Source organism: Branchiostoma floridae, chromosome 1, assembly GCF_000003815.2.
Source record: "Branchiostoma floridae strain S238N-H82 chromosome 1, Bfl_VNyyK, whole genome shotgun sequence".
Classification (NCBI taxonomy): domain Eukaryota; kingdom Metazoa; phylum Chordata; class Leptocardii; order Amphioxiformes; family Branchiostomatidae; genus Branchiostoma; species Branchiostoma floridae.
The window spans coordinates 29,216,804-29,236,621 of NC_049979.1; the positions used below are offsets into that span (position 1 = coordinate 29,216,804).

Genomic DNA, 19,818 nt, shown 5'->3' on the forward strand with positions numbered 1-19,818 from the left:
GCAACGGGTATTGACCAAAAACTGTGTTCTGCTACCTTAAGTCTTGTATGTTGCCCCTCCCCCGCCCCCATGCGTTACAACCGGCACACTTGAATACTACAACTCTTTCGTCATCAAATTTCTTCCACACATGCATATAAAAGTACGCTACATCTATCTAGACAATAGTTATGCTTCATAAAGTCTCAATAACCCTTTGAAAAACAAAGAATACGAACAAACACGTGGACTTCACCTTTGCCGTGTGTTGATCTCGCAATTGAACTTTGACCTATGAAAGCCAACAACCATAAGTAATATTCTGTGATATTAACAGCAAGGGACATTAATATCAGTACATTAACATTTTAAAATTCATTTTGTATTATTTTGTATCTACAAGCAATGTATAATATTTAAAATCTTTCTGATTGATTGTACTGCTGTTCTTTTATCTTTTACATTTTGCTGCGGTTGGAGGCAGGTGTCTTGTGACAAGTGAAAGTCGCTGGTTGGTAACGCAGGCCAGGAGGAAGTTTGGCCGTCCCTCATGTTTCCACAGGAATTCGGCATGTTTCGACCCGTTTAAAGATGTCAGACGCGCACAGAGACTTCCCTAACGTCTTCCCAGACCACTTAGACGGGATGCTGGTCCGCTCAGCGCTAAGAGGGGCGGAGAAATTCGCTGTGGGTACGGCGGATTTCAGATCCCCCACCCCCATCCCTGTCGGCCCCTCCTACCTTCCGAAGGCAACGTTTGGACTAACGGTGGCCTACATCGTACTCTATGCACTGTTATTTCTGTTCATCTACGCGCAGTTGTGGCTCATACTGTACTACAAACACAAGAGGCTCAGTTACCAGACTGTTTTCTTGTTTTTGTGCCTGTTTTGGTCAGGACTGAGGACTACTCTGTTTTCGTTCTACTTCCAAAATTGCGTGCTGGCTAACAACCTGTCGACTTTCCCCTATTGGCTGTTATATTGCTGCCCTGTATGTCTGCAGTTCATCACTCTGTGTCTGCTCAACATGTATTTTGCACAGGTGAGACGGTCTTAACGTGCTTATGACACCGAAATACATTTTCAGATAAGATCAAGGAGGTTAAAAAAGGTCTTTTTTAACCTCCTTGATAAGATTAAATCATGATCAGCGGTTTCGAGACGACTCGGCACCTGAGACAACTCGGCCCTAGTCGGCACCATACTTACTCGGCACATAACTTTTATATTTTGCACTCGAAGAATGATAATCCTATCATTCCGGCAGCATAAGAAGTGACATAAGAATGTACAAATCAATCTCACCCCACGAGGTAACGTTTTGGATACAAATTTTTAGGATACAAGATCCCCAAAACATGTTGCGGGCCGCGCCGGCGACGCCATTTTTTAGTTGTTATATCGGCGTTCTTTCACGATGTCACTCTACTTCTCTTCTATATCACCGTGTTTGCAAGTTAGTATAAATGAAAATAGATGTAATAAGCAGTTCAATATATTTTGTTGGTCATAAATTACAACTGTTTGTAGGTTTCAAAAACGCGTTGAGATGACCGATCTGAGATAGACAGAGCTTAAAAAGTTAACGTACCTTGAAGTGACGTTCAGAGCCTCAAAATGTCCGTAAAATTGTGCCGACTGTATGACTTACAAGTTATTGCAGTGAGAGAAATGTTTTGCAGTTAAACATCTTGCATTTCTCACAAACCTTCACAATTTTATGTCATATTCTTGGTGCCAAGTTTTCCCACTTGGCTAGGTGCCGAGTCGTCCCAGGTGCCGAGTTGTCCTGATACCTGATCAGCTATCAGTGATAAAAGTTGTAACTCAAAGAAGTTTGTACAAAACATTATGATTAATCATACAGCTCAGAGTCTGATGTTGTTGAACATCAAATCTTACAAATCATATTTCCAGTTCAGTAGAACCCAGTTAATTGCACAACGTATTACGATACACTTCTCTGTTAGTTGTACAGAATCCCCAAATCCCATGGTGGTGTGGTACAGCTGGATAACTTTGCATTGTTGCATGACCCAGATAATTGCATGAAATATGCTGGCAAATAGGATGTGTAATTAAATGGCTTCTACTGTATTTAATGCTGAGTTCTGCCCGTTACATCATAATTAACTCGGAACTGGACACTGCAACTCATGAAAAAAATCTGAAAAACTTGAGACAGACAGAGGCGCGAGTCGTACAATCACCTGACTCCTGGGATTCGAACCCTGGTCTCCAGCTTATCCCATAACCACTAAACCAAAAGGTCTGCACCAGTTGGCATGGTTAGTTGGTGGTTCTTGAATGCAACTGTTACAAGTCTTTTTAGAAGCAAACAGTGCATAATCATCATAAAATCACCAAAGTATTTCAGTAATATGGTACCATTGCTTTTTTGCTTCCCGAAGAGCGTACGCAACACCGGATTCCAAGTTGGCTACCATGTTTACTATAATGACGTCACGGGTGTAAATACTACAATTACTAGGGATCAAGAACTGGAAGTATTGATTTGTAAGATTTGAATTTGATGTTCAATAACATCAGAATTAAGAGTGTATACTTTGAACAATGTCTATGTTCATTGAATAATTTACAATTTAATGTTGTAGTTAGGAAACATTGAATTTTGGAGATTACCCATTCTCACAGTGAAATTAATTCCTTATACTAATATATGTTGTGAAGCTCACCTCGGTCAGGCCAGCCAGTGTTTATGTACTAAGTATATATATGACCCCTGCAGTGTGTACAAAGAGCAAATAGCCTGACCAATCAGTACATGTCGACGGTTGAGTGACGTATCAAGGATACGATCTAGACACGACTGAAAACAACAAGTATACCATAGCAGTGTCAACGTTGACTACCACACAGTATATATATATTATTATATACTACATGTAGAAATCCAAACTTTACATGAAATATTTTTTGCAGCTTGATTCTAACCAAAATACTATTTGTTGACTTGTGAGCCATGTACACTGTGAAGGACTTGCTATATTGATTGTGAGAAACCATTGTTAATAACCTGTTAAGTGCTGATGTGTCCTTAATGCTTGTTTTTGTTCCAGGTTAGGCTAAACAAATTCATGTTCCGTTCCTGGTTATGGTCCTTAAAAATTAGCAATAGTTGATACAGATTCCTTTCTTCTTCTTTTTTGCAGACAAAGTAATTCAACAAATACAGTTCAATGATAGAAAACTTGAATGCATCAGGTGCTGAACAGTTTAACAATGTGAAACTTAAATTCACCAGGCACTGGCATTTTCAACTTTGTATTATGATTATTCATCATATACATTGTGCAAGCACAACTATATATAGATCAACTTCAACAAGGAAGTACAGTGTTTACTTCATATTCTTGCATCAACTGTACATGCAATCATTGGTTAACAGAGTGTGATAGGATGTCTGTAACAGTTATGAATTTTATCACATAGATGTCAGATCGAAAATTTATGCCCTTTGCCAGCAGCATTTCTAGGCCTTGAAATAGAATACAGTACTCAGTCTGAGTGTCGATTAGTTGTAAAAGCATTTGCAGCTGTTCTATCAAACAGAAATGTATTATGCCTTGGGTGAAGTGGGAAACACAATGGCTTAAAAGCTAATGGACAAAAGTGAACAAATGAATCTCGTAATTTGTAAGGGCTTGGGTTTTCATTGTTACCTCCATGAAGAATTGAGGTACAAATGTATAATTTTGGTTTGTGTGTTTGATCTACATAATGGATACTTATAATGGAAATCAGCTGATCTGATTTGAATGATTATGATAATTTATAAATCCACGGCATTCAATGATGGGTTCTTTAACATGGGATATGTGTAACTGAAAAAGAAAGGAATATCGATAGATATTTTGTTTTGAATTATCGTTTAAATGTGTCCATATTCTCCGTTTTTACAAGCTTTACTATTTTATTTAACAGGTGGTCTTCAAAGCAAAGGGCAAATATGCCTCAAATCCCAGCAGATATAAGTAAGTACTGTATTGTATTTCTGCCAGAGCTATACTGTATAAAACACTGTCTGGTGAAGACATCATATTACTTATTGCTAATTTGTGCCAGAGGACTATAGCTATGACCCTGTTGATTCGGATGACATCTGTGCATGCATCAATTTTTGTTTGTTGCCACAAATTTTCAACCTTACTGGAAATTATACAAAAAAACTGCTGCAAAATGTCTCTGAATGATGCTGTTATAGCTGTATGTTATTGTTATTATAAAATGTTGAATCTTTGTGACATATAAGCAATTTATCAAGACTAAATTTTTTACTTGACCTATAAGATGTTGAATCTGAGTACTTTTTTTCTGAAGTGAGCATGATATGAGAAATTCAATGTGTTTTTTCCTCCCAGACGACCACTGAAGATAACATTTGGGGTGGCTGTTCTAATCTTTGTGGCCACTAACATCACCTGTGCAGTCCTGATACGGCAGTACAACGGACAGGACATTCCTGAGGTAGGGCTTTGTTTGTTTGTTTGTTTGTATTGTCGACTCAGTTAACACACCTCTCAGGTTTATATTGAACAGTACAAGATGCAAACACATAAGGATGCAAATTTTTGATGGACTTGCAGCTACTCTCTCATTGGTCAAAATGCTAATTGCCATTCTCTTATTGGTTGAACTGCCAATTGTGATGGACCGTCAGGATTGGTCTTTTGGAAACAAAATTCCCATGTAATTGAAACACGATAATGCAGAACAATTTAGATATTGAAAACAAAACTTCTTAGAAATAAGTTTGCTAAATTTAAGTTTGCCAACATGTGTACCATTGTCATAACAAAAACTACGTGGATTATTCTATGGTACATTTAATAACCCAATGGTTTATTTGTTTTCATTTCCACAGGCCATCATAGTAGGGCGGGTCATTATCAACGACTCCCTGTTTGTGATTTCTGCTATTCTGCTGTCTGTCTGCATTTACAAGATTGCCAGAATGCCAACAGCAAATGTTTTACTGGAAGCAAAGGTAAGCTTTAAAGTATCAATGACATCAAAATGCAACATTTCTTCAATCATTCATTGAACATAGACATCTGTACCAAATATTGACCCTTCTATTCTAATATTATTGTTGAAATAAAACCGTCCAAGATCGTACTTCCAGCTGCATATTCCTATCGCCAGGTTTAAATTTTGAGCCTCAGCATTACTTTAATTTTGATGATGTCACAGTGAAAATGGCATCTGATTCAGATCTGGACACCATGGCATGCTGTAAAGTATTTTTGAGGAGTGGACAGTACTAATTCATTGTGATACAGTACCTGTTTTTTTTGCTGTCTTAAATTATGTTTTTGTAAGCTGCAATGCCAGGCTCCAAATTGCTACTAAATGTGACGGTAAAGTGATATTCATGATTTGACGTCTAATTACATGTACCTTGTGACAGGGTTCAAGAACTGAAAGTATGATCTTATAAGTTGGATGTTCAGTAACATTAGAAAGGTGTATATTAGAACAAGGGTCTGTGTCCAATTGATAAATATTGCTATGATTATTAATACTGTACCAACAGAAAATGTTGTACTGTCATAGACTCTTCTTTTTACTGTTTTTTCTGGTCAGAGTTAGCTATTTCTTGGGTTATATATTCTGTATCTGTGTCGCATTTTTGTCAGAATGACAGTACTGCTTTAAGTCCATTGGTTTAATCATCTCCATTTGCCTTCTTTAACCCTAGGGTTTTACAGTGGGCCAGTCCATTGCTGCATCAGTGGGGATCATCCTGCTGTATGTGTCCCGTGCCATGTACAACCTGATCGCAGTCTCACCCATCTCCACTCCTTCCCTCGGGTATAGCTGGCTCAATGTCTCTGATCAGGTAGGATAAATGTAAATACAAAACAGTCAGTAGCAATCAAATCCTTTGATGTATTGTCCGTTGTTTTGAGTTACTGATAGAGTGTCTTTGTATAGTTATTTTTGGACTTGAAAGTGCCTAGCATCTTGTACAGAGTTCCAGAATATTTTCACAATCACTGAGTGTAGGGGGTATCTAAAGCAAGCTTAAGGCTATTTGTCAAGAGGCATACGTGTGAGCATTGTAGTTGTACATGTAGGCTACCAGGGTCTGGGGGCATCCACCCCCTGAAAACGTATGAATTCAAATTTCAAAACCTGAGAAACAGTATTTTTATTTCCTTTATTTTGAGGTCCAAATTTCATAGAATAACAATTTTTCTTCCCTTGTTTAAGTTGTTACAAAACAATAGAAAAGCCCCCTTTGCTAGTTGAAACACATTGTAAGGGCCTAAATCACAGTGTTACTTGTTACTTGAGGTTTCCTCAACTGTGGCCTGCGTCAATGTGTCATTGTCTTTTCAGTGAGAAATCACAGTGTAGGTGATACAAATCACAGCGTAGGGGCTCCCTGTTCTCAAATGCGCTTGTGAGAAACCTGCTATAGAAAGTACTAAGCTGCCTGGATGCCAAGGTTATGATTGTGTAGAATGTTGTCCTGAATGCTGTGCTATGTTTCTCCCAGGCTGACCTGTTGAACCTGGGTGCCAGTGATCTGAACTACATCGTGTTTGGGCTGGTTCTGTTTTTCTGGGAGCTCCTGCCCACCTCTATCGTGGTCATCCTGTACCGGGTCAGGCGCCCTCCACAAGATCTGGTAGGTTTCTCTCTATACAGTCGATTAAATCAAATCAAATCGGGTGGGTTATTCTCAAATGCTCCTTATTGCATTGTGACCATCTAACCTTAAGCCGATATCTCGGTGGATCTGTCGGCAACTATTTGCAACATTGCGACATTCCCTAACAGTCACCAACACCTTACCAATTTGTTGCCAACAGGTGCTAATTTTTTGCCTGAAATAGCAAACTTTGGGAAATCTAAAAAAAATCATAGTTGGCAATACATGTATGTCACAATTCTCACGAACTAGTTACTAACTAGTTGCCTAGAGGCGCATCTCCTTTTGATAAACCTTAATCATTGTACAATTCAGTGGTAACACTGCTGGGTGACGTATTTTGCTCATGTGTTGCACATCTGTGTAACCGTCACAGAAAATCGTCGAAAAATTTGTGAAGTTGCCAGAATAGGTGAGGCCCAGTGACATACATGTACCTGCTTAGTGCTCTCAGAGATTCAACATCTTCCTGTGCTGCTGTATAAATATTTTACTGTTATGATGTTAGCTGTTGTTTCAACATTAAAGTACAGTATATTCTTGTTTCTCCAGATGTCATCAAGCATGTCCACCCAGAGCTATAAATACTTCTTTGACAACCCCAGGAGATACGACAGTGATGATGATCTATCCAGGGTACACAGCAGAAGTGGCAGGTACACATGTACATTGTGTTGTTATTGTTGTTGTTGTTGACCTCAATGTAGTGCCTAGCTGTACATTAGCCAGCAAGTCTCCTGCAGCTGGCTGTTTCTGTAGCAGAGTATATTTTACAGGGAGGGTTTCTAGCCCCTTTAACATTCACGAGGCACCTCCTCAAACATGGGGCCCCCATTTTACGTCCCTTCTGGAATACTGTAATTCCTGATTTTCTAACTGTTACTTTTATGTTTATTGTTTTTACAGTGATGCCTGTAACGTGAAGTTATCATTACTGATAACAAACAATTTGCCGACTTTTTTTACATGCACCTGCCGCCACAGTGAACATTTAGTTGTGAGAACAATTTGAAGTTTCTCAGACCTTGAAAGTTTGGTACCAAGAAGACAAAGTGTCTTGAACTTGGGGCTTGAACTTTGGTCTTTCAGTAACCAACTAAATTCAAACCAGGCGCTCAAGTGCAAGGCCACTACCAGTTTAGCCACAGGGACATCCCTAGGTATATGTTGTGCTATAGCAGTATTCCTCTGGTTCACCTGGGGGTATAACCCCATACTACTTGCCATTTGTTTTTAGATGTTCATTATCTTCTCCTCCCATGTAGCCAATACGACATTCCGACCCTGCCAGTCACCCCCAGCTCCTACTCCATCAACAGCAGCACCCCCACCCCCCGGGGGTACGGCACCATCATGAGGAGCAGCAGCGGGAGCTACCCCTCGGGGCAGTACGGCATGCCCGGCACCACCCCACCCCTCCTGTTCAGCACGGGGAATGTCAACCCTGGGGGCAGGTACCAGGCGTACGATGGGACATGAGGAAAGAAAAATGTCAGGGTAGTAGAATGTACAATAGGTGATCGATAAGTGATGAGCCTCACCAAGACATAAGGTGCACAATTCGAATTTGGGGGCACAATTATAGTATTAAAGCCTTTTATAAAAACCAACCAAATTTCAAGTCATTGTGGTCATTACTTTCCAGTTGACGTCCTTTTGAAATCAGTAGGTGTACATGTACATGTAAGTGGTAAGAAAAACAAGGTGCACTGTGATCAGAGCTGTGTTAGTCGAGTTCCTCATGCCATGAAATCTTCAAAAGCATTATCAAAATGTTTGATGAGGATTTTCTTCATATTTCAACTAGAAAGAAGTGGTTATCTGATCATGACTCTTTCAGCAGAGCAAGTTGACCTACACACCTCAGGTCACAGCTTGATTGTCAAATTTTTTTTCTTTCTCTCTCAACTAACATTACTGGGTGTTGCCTGCAAAGTATTGATCATAATGATTTGAATTGAAGTAGGCATTCATAAAAGGTTTAATACTTTATAGTTATGCTTCGAAATTTGCATTGTGCACCTTGATTCTTGGTGAGGCTCAGAACTTATTAATCACCCCTTGTATGATGAGAAGACATGTTGAAGCAAAACTAAGAGGTTATTTTATGACTTGAGAGACAACAAGGTTTGAAGTGTATGAAATAACTTTTAAATTCTGAATGCCTGCCCAGTAAAATTGTGATGTAAAGTAATTGAATTAAGTACTGGCTATACTATTCTCGTAAATGATAGAATGAAGAATACACATAAAATATCAAGATTTGCCATGCAAATGTGATAAATGCATAATACATGTAGAAAAATATACACGGAAGTACATGGAAGAACTGTAAATATAAAATGCTTGAATATAATAATGACCATCCCATCAGCTGCTCAAGATAAACATATCATGTTTAGAGGGAATAGCCTAGAACAAGGCCGTATTAAAATGACTCTTACTGTACTTGTAAATGCCATCTCCAGAAAATAATTATTGTAACAGGAGATGGAATTAACATTGCCTAAGTTTGGAATTTTGGCAGCATTGTAGCAATAAGGAGCATTTGAGGTAGTACATATAATTTCTTCACTTGCCAATTTGCTTGTAAATACCTCAGTTGCCTTTGTAATGTAGGAATTATTATGAAGTTTTATTAAGTTTTCAAAAGTCACTGACTGAAGAATTACTTTTTTGCCAATATTACGTTTTTCTTTTCCTTGAATGAAAATTTGTGGCAAAGCACAAATTATGTATATTCATAGGCATTTTATTTTAGTTGTCACTGTCCTTCAAACAGGGTTTCCACATCATTTTGAGTTTTATAGAAATGGAATGGCTATGACAAGGTTGTAGGTATGGAACTTACCTACTGAAATAAATGAAGATACTAGCTTAGAAAGCTGAGCTTTCTATTAGTAAGTAATTGCACTTTTGTGTGCCACAATGTAAAGAATGGGCATATCTGCTGAGCAGATGTACTAGAAATGATGGCGCTGTGTTGGCTGTGATATGGAATATTATAAAAACTGAACAGTGTGTACGTGAGGAATTACATTTTGGAATTTGCAAATACTGTAGGATGAAATGGAATCATGTTGTAATACAATATTTTCAGCGCTTGAGGAACTTACATTTAGCAAACTGCTGTTATTCAATTAAAGGGTCATGTTGATTTGATTGTTTCAGCTGGATGATATGCATCAATTTTCAGCGATTTCCATGAAAGAAAAGTTTTCAACCACACTGTAAAGCGGACAATCTTGCAGCCAAGTATTTTCAACTGTTCCCTACACCGATAGAAACCGATACAGAATGTTTTAGAATGCCAAAGTCTATTTCAATGTCAAAGATGAAAAGGTGAGAAGGAACAAAAATGAAGAATCTGTTTTTTGGTATACCATGTTTAGTCATTTGTTAAACCTTCCTGACCACTTAAATTTAATAATTAGGAGATTTTGTTTTCTTTGCACACTCACATCACTTTTGGAGTTCACAGTGGATGCATACATTTGTAATAGAATCAACTGATGGCTTAATGATTCTTGAAATCAAAATCCCAAAGACTGATATCTTGTGTATTGTTGTGAGATTGAGCTGCTGTTTCATTTTAATTCAATCATGTCGGCAATCTGGCCTATAGTTGTATCAGTATTAGTTATTTTTCTTAATTTCAAATGCCAGTATACCTGTCTGTGGCATGATATTATCATACCGTTATGGCTTTTAAGTTAACCTTCTCTATTATATTTCATGTGTTATGTATATATGATATAAGTTGAAGACTGTCAGCATGTACCGTGTTACTCTTGAACATTATACACTTGAAATGGAATTTCTAGCATGCTGATGTGTTTTTAAATAGATGTTGAAAACATTTAGTGAATGTAGGCTTGAACAAGGCTTGGGAAAGAATTTTGTGTTTCCAGTCACCGGCTGACAAAAACCTGCCAACCCTAGCCTTTTTGAAGGTCGACAACTGGCTTAAGGTATTTGATACCTGAGTGATGAATTTCAAAACAGACTTCCTGTATCTAACAGTTAACAATAAGGGCTTTCAACAGTTGAAGCAACAATAAATATGTAGACCATGTACATTGTTCCTTCTTTGTTCAGTATACTTTAAATGCATTTAAGTTCGCGGGGATTTAATTTCGCGGTCGCGGGGAAAAGGACTTTTTTGCGGTGGATTTAAGTTCGCGGTGAAGTGGTCACCGCGAAAACCGCGAACATTAATCCAACACGAACATTTCTGCATTTACAGTATTATGATGTACAAGCACATAAAACTTGTGCTCGTACAACGTATATTTGTAATAGTGTGATTACAATATGGCGTTAAGAATACCAGTGTCCTTTGGATTACTTTGTCAGAAATCTATAAAGAAAGAGAACACCAGACTTGTTTGTGTAACACTGTGTGTTGCCATCACTGTAGAAGCTATGGAGTCTATGATAACTTAAATGTTTGAAACTTTGTGTCAATTTGAGTTAGCATGAAGTGAGAATGAAGCCTGCATATACAGTATCATAATGCTTGAAAAGAAGTTAGAGCAATAAAAGATGTCGACATCTTGTAACACATATTTACTTTTTTTATTGGCTAAAGAGCCTGAGCATAGTTGATATCAGGGCCATAGCAATATATAGTGAAATTGTCAATTCGAGATCGAGAATACTTAAAAGTGCTCAAAGAACAGTCAGCAAGTTCTTTGTAATCTATATGCCAAAACGTTTGAAAGTTGAGAACTTTTAGCGTTAAAGGGGCATTCCATTCCAGAACGGTGCACACCCCAGTTCTTCCGCGACCGGGGTCCGTGGTAGTCCGCGACCAAAAAGTGACGAAAGGCTTTCGAGGGCCCAAGTTTGAGTTGACATTTCTCATTATTTCCTGCGAAATGACATTAAACGGTTACATGGCTGAAAAGCGTAGGAAATGGTGTGTTTTTGGTGCAAATTGTGTTTTGGTCCGCGCGTTGCTTCCGCGATATCCCTACGCCTGAATGTAAAGAGGCCCGTGACCTAGATTTACCTCTGAAGCGCTGTGTCAAGCAAAGTTGCAATGCCGCGCGCCGTGGATGATTAAAAAAACTGTAGTACTAGAATTTTCTTTATAATTGGCTGGATTAGTCGTTAGATTTTCCTCTTTCTGGCAGTATCAGTCGTGCTTGCCGGAAAAATCTTCTTCATCTGTTTTATCCAATGCGAAAATGCCCGATTTTGTGCATCATTTTTGACATGAAAATAATGTTTTTTCCCTATAACTTTTGAAAATTAGAGAAGTTGAAGGATCGAAACTCAGTTGGTCTTGTAGCTGAAGGTATATCCTCTCACCCCATATACAGTTATTTTTCTTCAGGATAATTCCCTGGAAGAGATGGTCGCTAGACTTGAGGGTGTGCCGCCTCCATTTGAACCCCCAAATAAACTGGTGTGTGCCCCCAGAAGGGAGTCTTGTTTTCCAATAGATAATGTGGCAATGAATACATAATCAGCCGAATTTTGTGGAATTCACCTTGGGATGAATTACGTGATGTGTACAATAAGGACACTCACTAAACCCATGCAGACCCTACCCATGCATTCCCTATACGCACAGACACTGTGTTTATCGTACATATTTTCGGAATAAATGAGGTACGCTAAGCACACCGAGAAGGCAAATTGCTCATAAGATAGCAAAGAATACAAGAACAAGACGAGATTTCTTAGCGAACCTGAAATTAGTTTTGTAACCTTACCTAAAAGTTTTGCATTGTATTCAGCCATAGGATTAATTCAATTAGAGGGTACTTGGGGAGCTTAGTAGAAGACTGAATGCTTTTGAGGCATGTGAAGAAACTGGGTACTTTATCGTATAATGTGAAGTAGTATGCAGTTATCACTTCCTAAAATTGATATCTATCGGAAAATAACACTCCCGTGTGGAGTGGAATGCCCCTTTAATGCTGACAAAGGAGCTTTCTGGGTCCCAGACTTTCGCAATAGTTTTCAAGCCTTGTAGAAAAGTAACGAAGTAATTTCTAGTACTCAGATGACTTTTTGCTTTCTGTCCACGGGTAGTGCTATGCAATTTAAGTGATTAAAGTAACGCACACTTTGTCATCTTGACTCCAAAACGTTTGAAAGTTGAGACTGTTCAGCGTCAACGGAGCTTTCCGGGTCCCCGACTTTCGCGGTTAATCCGAATAGTTTTCAAGCCTTTTAGAAAAGTAACAAAGTAATTTTTAGTGCTCAGATGACCTTTTGCTTTCTGTCCACGGGTATTACTATGCAATTCAAGTGATTAAAGTAACGCACACTTTGTAATCTCGACGCCATAACGTTTGAAAGTTGAGAACGTTCCGCGTCAACGGAGCTTTCCGGGTCCCCGACTTTTGCGGTTAATCCGAATAGTTTTCAAGCCTTTTAGAAAAGTAACAAAGTAATTTTTAGTGTTCAGATGACTTTCTGCTTTCTGTCCACGGGTAGTACTATGCAATTCAAGTGATTAAAGTAACGCACACTTTGTAATCTAGACGCCATAATGTTTTAAAAGTTGAGAACTTTCAGCGTTAATGCTGACAAAGAAACTTTCTCGGTCCCCGACTTTTGCAATAGTTTTCAATCCTTGTAGAAAAGCAACATTGTAATTTTTAGTACTCAAATGACTTTTTGCTTTCTGTCCACGGGTAGTACTATGCAATTCAAGTAATTAGATTAAGCACACTTTGTAATCTTGACAAGGAATGGGATATGTAAGTGGCCCTGAAAAGGGCTGGGGTTGTCGATCATCTTCCGATCCTCCTTATACCCCTGTCACAATTGGTGAAAATCGATCGGACGACGATTAGAACTGCGGCAATCGCCCGAGCCTCGCTTATAATAATAACTTTATTGCACAACAATTGTACAAGGTACAAAGTATGGCTTATATGTGACAGGGACGATTTTCAGGTGAAAAATACGCGCAACCCTCTGTCGATCTTAAATACGACCGATCTTCCATCGATACGCCCGAAGATCGTGGATAATGTGGCAGTAGCCTGATTAAATCTCGCTTATAGCAGCCCGCCAAACATCCGCCTATCCGCGGGGAGGGGCCAGTTAGAGCCCTGGACAGCGGAGTTTGTGTTACACAGACTAATGTGGCAGGGGTATTAGGCGCTCTCGCCTCGGATGCGGCGTGCGAGCTGAATGTCCTTGGGCATGATGGTGACACGCTTGGCGTGGATGGCGCACAGGTTGGTGTCCTCGAAGAGACCGACCAGGTAGGCCTCGCTGGCTTCCTGCAGGGCCATGAATGCCGAGGTCTTGAATCTCTCGCACCAGGCGCTGGAAGGGCAGCTTGCGGATGAGCAGCTCCGTCGACTTCTGGTAGCGACGGATCTCTCTCAGGGCCACGGTGCCGAGGTCGAGGTTTCTTGACGCCGCCGGTAGCCGGGGCGCTCTTTAATTGAGGACAGCCTTGGTTGCCAGCTGCTTCCTGGGGGCCTTCCTACCGATGGATTTACGTACCTATGGATGAATGGATCGATGCGCCAGTGTGCGTTCGTTCGAAAAGGCTTGGCGGCGATCCGCTCAAAATGAGTCTTTGACGAAGAGTTCAATAAAAACTGGTTTGGTATACTGTCAGAAATAGAACGTAAGAACTTGTCAGTATTTTCCCTCCTCTTTTGGCCAATGGCCAAACTAGAACTTGATCAACTGGTCACGTGTGCGTAGTCACTGTACGTTTACTCCAGCCGAGAGAGGTCATGGTAGGTACGTAGGCAGACATTTTGCTGATTATTAAAGCAAAAATCATATATGCCTTCACGCTATGTACATCTAATTGTAACATCTTTTTCTAAAAGTAACCGATAATTTACGTATCAAATCTCTATACAGGAGTGACGGATTTGGGAAAGCTAGTCTATGTGACCTATTTATTTGTCTCCTGAGAGGTATTCGGCAGGATTCCCGGCTTTGAATTATGTTCGGATGATTACTTAGTAATTTAAGCAGAAATCTTATACATGTATACCTTCAAGCTATGTACTGTCAATTGTAACATCTTCTTCTAAAATGAACCAACAATTGACATATCAAATCTCCATACAGGAGTGATGGATCTGGGAAAGCTTATCCACGCGTCTCCTGAGCGGTATTCGGCAGGATTCGCGGCCATTAAAGCCGCGATTGGGAAGAACAACATAGTCAAAGACTATCTATTCTATGCAACAAAGGTCCCAGACTCTCTCCTGTGTGAGTCGGGGGCCGAGTTACGTGTGTTGGGGATAGGGAGTGGATCAGGTGAGACAGACATGACCACCTTTATAACTGGGGGCTGGATTTTGGGGGGAGGCAAATGGCACAAAAAGTACCGTCCCTTTTTGCTTGTCTTGTGATGTCTCTCAACAAGGGCGCTATCAATGGCACCAATGTTCAGAAAAAGAAGACAACAAAATTATAAACCAATTTGAGTCTGTGTGAAACAAGAAAGAGATAGTATCTTTTTACTGTCTGTAGTTCAGTTCAGTTCACCTTTATTTATGCTGGTAAGCCCTATCGGCCAACATGTAGGCCGTTCTTCCTAGAGGACCAGTTGAGGGGAGGTGTCACGGGAGAAAATAAATAAATTAACAAGTACATGTATACTTTCCTATACTGTCTCTTTACCCAGGTCACGTATAGCTCATGTCAACTTTAACACTGTCTTGTTAGGTCATGAAACTCTCGTTTGTTGTTAATTAGACTAATATGTAACTTATAATTATTTTTTCCGTTGTTGTTATTGTAACTTTTATACTATAATGTTGACTTAGTTCATTTTTATATCAAGCTGAGTTATATTTCTATTACTGTTGTAATCTTTAAAAGTCCCCTTTGTTAATTCTGACTGTCATGTTCTTTTGACCAGAAGACGTTCACAAGTAGAAGTGATTCCTGTCCAAATGGATGTGAATAGAAATAAATAAAACACTTTTAAAACTCTTGGATAAAACCACGATAATTTTGTGTCCTATCCCCAGGAGAGGTTGACAGCCTCTTTCTCAAGAAGCTTCTGAAACGTCACAGCAGTGTGTACAACAGGGTGGTGGAACCGTCGGGAGAAATGGTAGACCGATATAAGGTAATATTATTTATTAATTAATGATCATTCCTTATAGACTAAAAGTGTTTAGGTTCTTTTCTAGCCTTACATTTCTCATATATTGCTGATGCAATATTCCATATGCATGTTAGAGATGGTGACATTGATATCAATGAAGGTGGCACAAACTATTCATGAAACGTAGGTCACTTGGGACTTATTTAGGGACATCAAGTCAACGGACTGCAATATTATGAAAACATTACAATTTTAAACCATCGCTCGTCGACTAGCCTGGAATCCAGCCGAGTTGTGCTTTGGTCTCTTCCCTAATAGAGCCTTCACACTGAAACCGAATCAGCAGGAATCAAGCAGAACCAGCCGGAATGAAGTATTTGCAAAATAGGATTCGAAGTGGCTTGCCGTTTCGGTTCTCCATCGAATGAGATTAGAATGTTTCGAATAATGTTGGAATGCCGCAGAATGCGGTCCTAATGCAGTTAGAATAGTTGGAATACACTTAGAATACACTTTGAATGCCGTTCGATATTTCTCCACTTCGAATGCACCTCGACAGTTTTTAACATGTCAAAAACTTTCGGGCCAGGCAAAAGAACGGGCATGAATAGCTGGAATGCAGTACGAATTTCTGGAACACACTACGAATTGCCAGGAATTGCCAGGAATAGAAAAGAATTTTCATTCCGACGGCATTCCGGCTGATTCTTGCTATCGTGTGAAGGGGGCTTAAGGTACGCTTCCTGCCAACACGTCTCGCATAAAATCTCTGCGAATATGCAAATGCCGATCGTTCAAATGGTAACGAACACCTGATGTGTTGGCTGGATTCCAGGCTATCGTCGACTTCATGTCCCTAGACAACTTATCAAAACAGCGGATATAGGTTGCCCCGCGGATAAAGGTCAATTAGCGTTAAAATTTCAGGCACTGGTGCAAGAAGACGCGAGTCTCGGTGCTGTGAAGTTTGACTGGCGCCAGCAGACAGCAGAGGAGTACTTCCAGACAAAGGACGACACCAAGTTCCATCTGATCCACGCGGTCAACATTCTGTATCACGTAGACCCACTGCACGACACCTTGCGGAACATGTGGGAACAGCTGGCCGACGGTGTTTGCATGCTAGTAGTCGTCATGGGGTCAGGTAAATCAGTAATTTTGATGACTGTTGAGCTGACGCTATATATTCGCCATTTTTCTGAAGTTTCAAACTACACAGAAGAAAACTGGCAAACATGTCACACATATCAATTCATGGTTTTGTCCAGAAGGGTATTCTGATTCAAGTTGCACCTGTTGCATATCTACAGATAAGTGTGACTGGATGAAGCTGTGGTACAAGCTGTGGGAAGAGTTCGGCCAACCGGGTGACCGTTTGATGACGTCACTCCGCACATCCGATGACGTCACACAGTGGTTTGACACACAGGACATCGGTTACGTCACGGATTTGTGTGAAAACATCGTGGACGTCACAGAGTGCTTTGAGGAGGGCTCGGAAACAGGAGCGATGCTTCTGGACTTTTTGGCACAAACACCTTACGTGTCCAGTAAACCAGGAATAAGAGCAATGGTTCTGGAGTATATCCGGCGTAATTCGTTGGTAGTTGATGATAAGATACTCTTCAAAAGTGCCACAGAAGTTATCATTGCTTTCAAAGAGGGCACAGAAGAAATGTAAAGACATCGTTAGATAGATATAGAAAGACTTTATTTTTCACATCTAGATGGCTCTTAACATTACGTCAATGCAAGTTGATGTTGTATATGTATGTAAGCCTTCTTTCTTAAAGATAAATTCTAAAGTTTTGAAGTATCAAATGTCATGTCCCATAGCCTTACGAAAGGTGTAAACAAGTTCTCTTCCTCACCCCAAAAACAATGTTCACAACTCAAATGTCGGGGCATAATTATCAAAAATAAAGTGTCAAAATTCAAACCGTTTGTTATTTATTACAGTAACGTTAGGTGAGAGAGAAGGAAAATTGAGCTTCGACCTGAGGTGTGTGGGTCAACTTGCTCTGCCATGGTGAAAGTCAGACACCCACATCTGGCTAGTTGAAATATGAAAGGAATCATCATCAAACATTTGGCAATGCCAATTTAAACTCTTGCATAAGTTTCTAGCTACAAACAGAATGCTGTATATTTGGAACATCAAAAGTAGTTCGAAATGTTCTCTGTGGGGGGAGGATGACGAAACAGCGAAACAGTTATTTTGGAATTGTCACATTGTATTTTTATTTTGGAAAAGGTTCAAATTTGGTATAATTCCATAACAGGACACTACCTAGATATAAACAACCCATTGAATGTATTACTAGGCGATTTATCAAGTGAAACACCAGTAATTGCTAATGTTATAATTCTATTGGGCAAAATATATATCTATAAAAACCGGGAGACATCGAATCTATCCATCCACATGTTTATTGCCTTCGTTAAATATGTGCATAAAATGAAAAAAAATATCGCAACAGCTAAAAACAAAATTAGTAAACATAACAAAAATTGGGAACCCTTATACCTGTTTCTGTAATATCACTACCACAAGTACTCACCTGTCAGTGTATGTGCACTTGTATGTTCTTGTTTAAGTTTTCTTGTATTGTATGTTTTTTTTTGTTTATCTGAATAAAGTAAAAATTGAAAAAATAATTTAAAAAAACATTTGGCAATGTCTTTGAATGTTTCATATAATGGCGACCCACCAAGGCCACTCGACCCAAACAGCTCTGATCACAGTTCACCCTTTTATTTCTTACCACTTACCTTAACTGCTTTTCAAAAGGACGTCGTCTGGAATGTAATGCAATGAACGTCATCACCACAATACACTTGCCCTGAGAACATACATGTACTCAGGAAACAAATCATCAAGGGTATAACGAAAAGTATCCAACTGCTGATCTTTTTTTTTTTAATTTCTGTTGGGACATGATAGACAAACAATTGTTAAATGCAGCATCCTGTTATGCTTGCCATGGCAACGATGGTCCTACAGTTGTTCATCTCTCGTCTCACGTTGAAGGTACTCATTACGGACTCTTAGCTGACTCGCTAGATACCCCTTTCCAGACTTTTACAGGATTTCTGATGCTTCATATCTCTGCATGATCAGATATCAGTAGCTTTCAGTAGGTCACAGATGTCTATACCATACCTTAATATCAATCATCTTAGGGATTCATTCACAACTTCCTGAGTTGCAGTCTGCAAAAAAAAAAACAGCATACGAGGGTGAGTCAGAAAGTAATGCAAGTGGTTTCATAAGTTCATAACAGACTCGTTTTTAAATCAATTGAGTTGAAATTTGGCACAAAAGTAGAGGCATATGTCCTCTTGAGATTGAATTTTTTAAATTTGGTCTTTATCATTTTATGAGCAACTGAGTAGATTTCAAGATGAACACACCCTTGGTAGCTTGTCAGACTGTGAATTCCTCTAAATCTGACCCACTGAAAATCACTGTAGGAGGTCAACATTACACATATATGATATCAAATGTCTCTATATGATGCATGCCGATTTTCATTTCTGAACTCTCAATGGTTTCTCATTTACAGCTGCTAGGATGGAGTAAGTTGTGATATAGAGTTGTTGGATTGATACACGAATTCGTGAGTTGTTGGTTAAAAGACTACTTTTCCATTAACCAAAAGAAACGAAACTTTACACAGTTATTAACTGTTTAAAGGCCAAAAAGTGTACTAAGTTTTATTCCTCTTTGTTAATGGGGAAAGAAGGCTATAGAAGCTTTTAATCATAACACCACAAATCTCATGACCCAGACGACCGCGTATACCTCACTCTACTCCAGCAACGAAAAAAGAAAAACTGATCGGATTTCAGAGTTGAAAATAAGCATGTGGCTTATAGAGAAATTCTGCTTATTACATGTGCAGGCTCAGTCTCCTACAATAGCAAAAATTGGTTTAGGGAAATCCTTAATTGTACGTTAATTGGACCTCACTTTTCTTCTGACGGGATTCCTAGAGTATGGTCATCTTGAAAGCTGGTCAGTCAATCACAAAATAATGAGCAACAAATTTAGATATTTTAATCTCAAGAGGACATATGCCTCTATCTTTGTGCCAAAT

At 39.4% G+C, this 19,818-nt stretch overlaps 2 protein-coding genes across 2 annotated transcripts; both read left to right on the forward strand.

The window, feature by feature from the left end:
* The first annotated feature begins 458 nt into the window (after positions 1 to 458).
* On the forward strand, positions 459 to 11,225 carry LOC118429188 (G protein-coupled receptor 137Ba-like). Its single transcript, XM_035839644.1, has 8 exons — positions 459 to 1,023; positions 3,927 to 3,976; positions 4,364 to 4,469; positions 4,867 to 4,989; positions 5,704 to 5,844; positions 6,508 to 6,639; positions 7,216 to 7,319; positions 7,929 to 11,225. The coding sequence occupies exons 1-8, from the start codon at positions 571 to 573 to the stop codon at positions 8,140 to 8,142; spliced, it is 1,323 nt and encodes a 440-aa protein (XP_035695537.1). The 5' UTR covers positions 459 to 570; the 3' UTR covers positions 8,143 to 11,225.
* Positions 11,226 to 14,730: 3,505 nt separating this feature from the next.
* LOC118429296 (histamine N-methyltransferase-like) lies at positions 14,731 to 18,948 on the forward strand. Its single transcript, XM_035839780.1, has 4 exons — positions 14,731 to 14,919; positions 15,639 to 15,739; positions 16,646 to 16,862; positions 17,029 to 18,948. Exons 1-4 carry the CDS (start codon positions 14,733 to 14,735, stop codon positions 17,397 to 17,399), a joined length of 876 nt encoding a protein of 291 aa, XP_035695673.1. The 5' UTR covers positions 14,731 to 14,732; the 3' UTR covers positions 17,400 to 18,948.
* Positions 18,949 to 19,818: the final 870 nt, after the last annotated feature.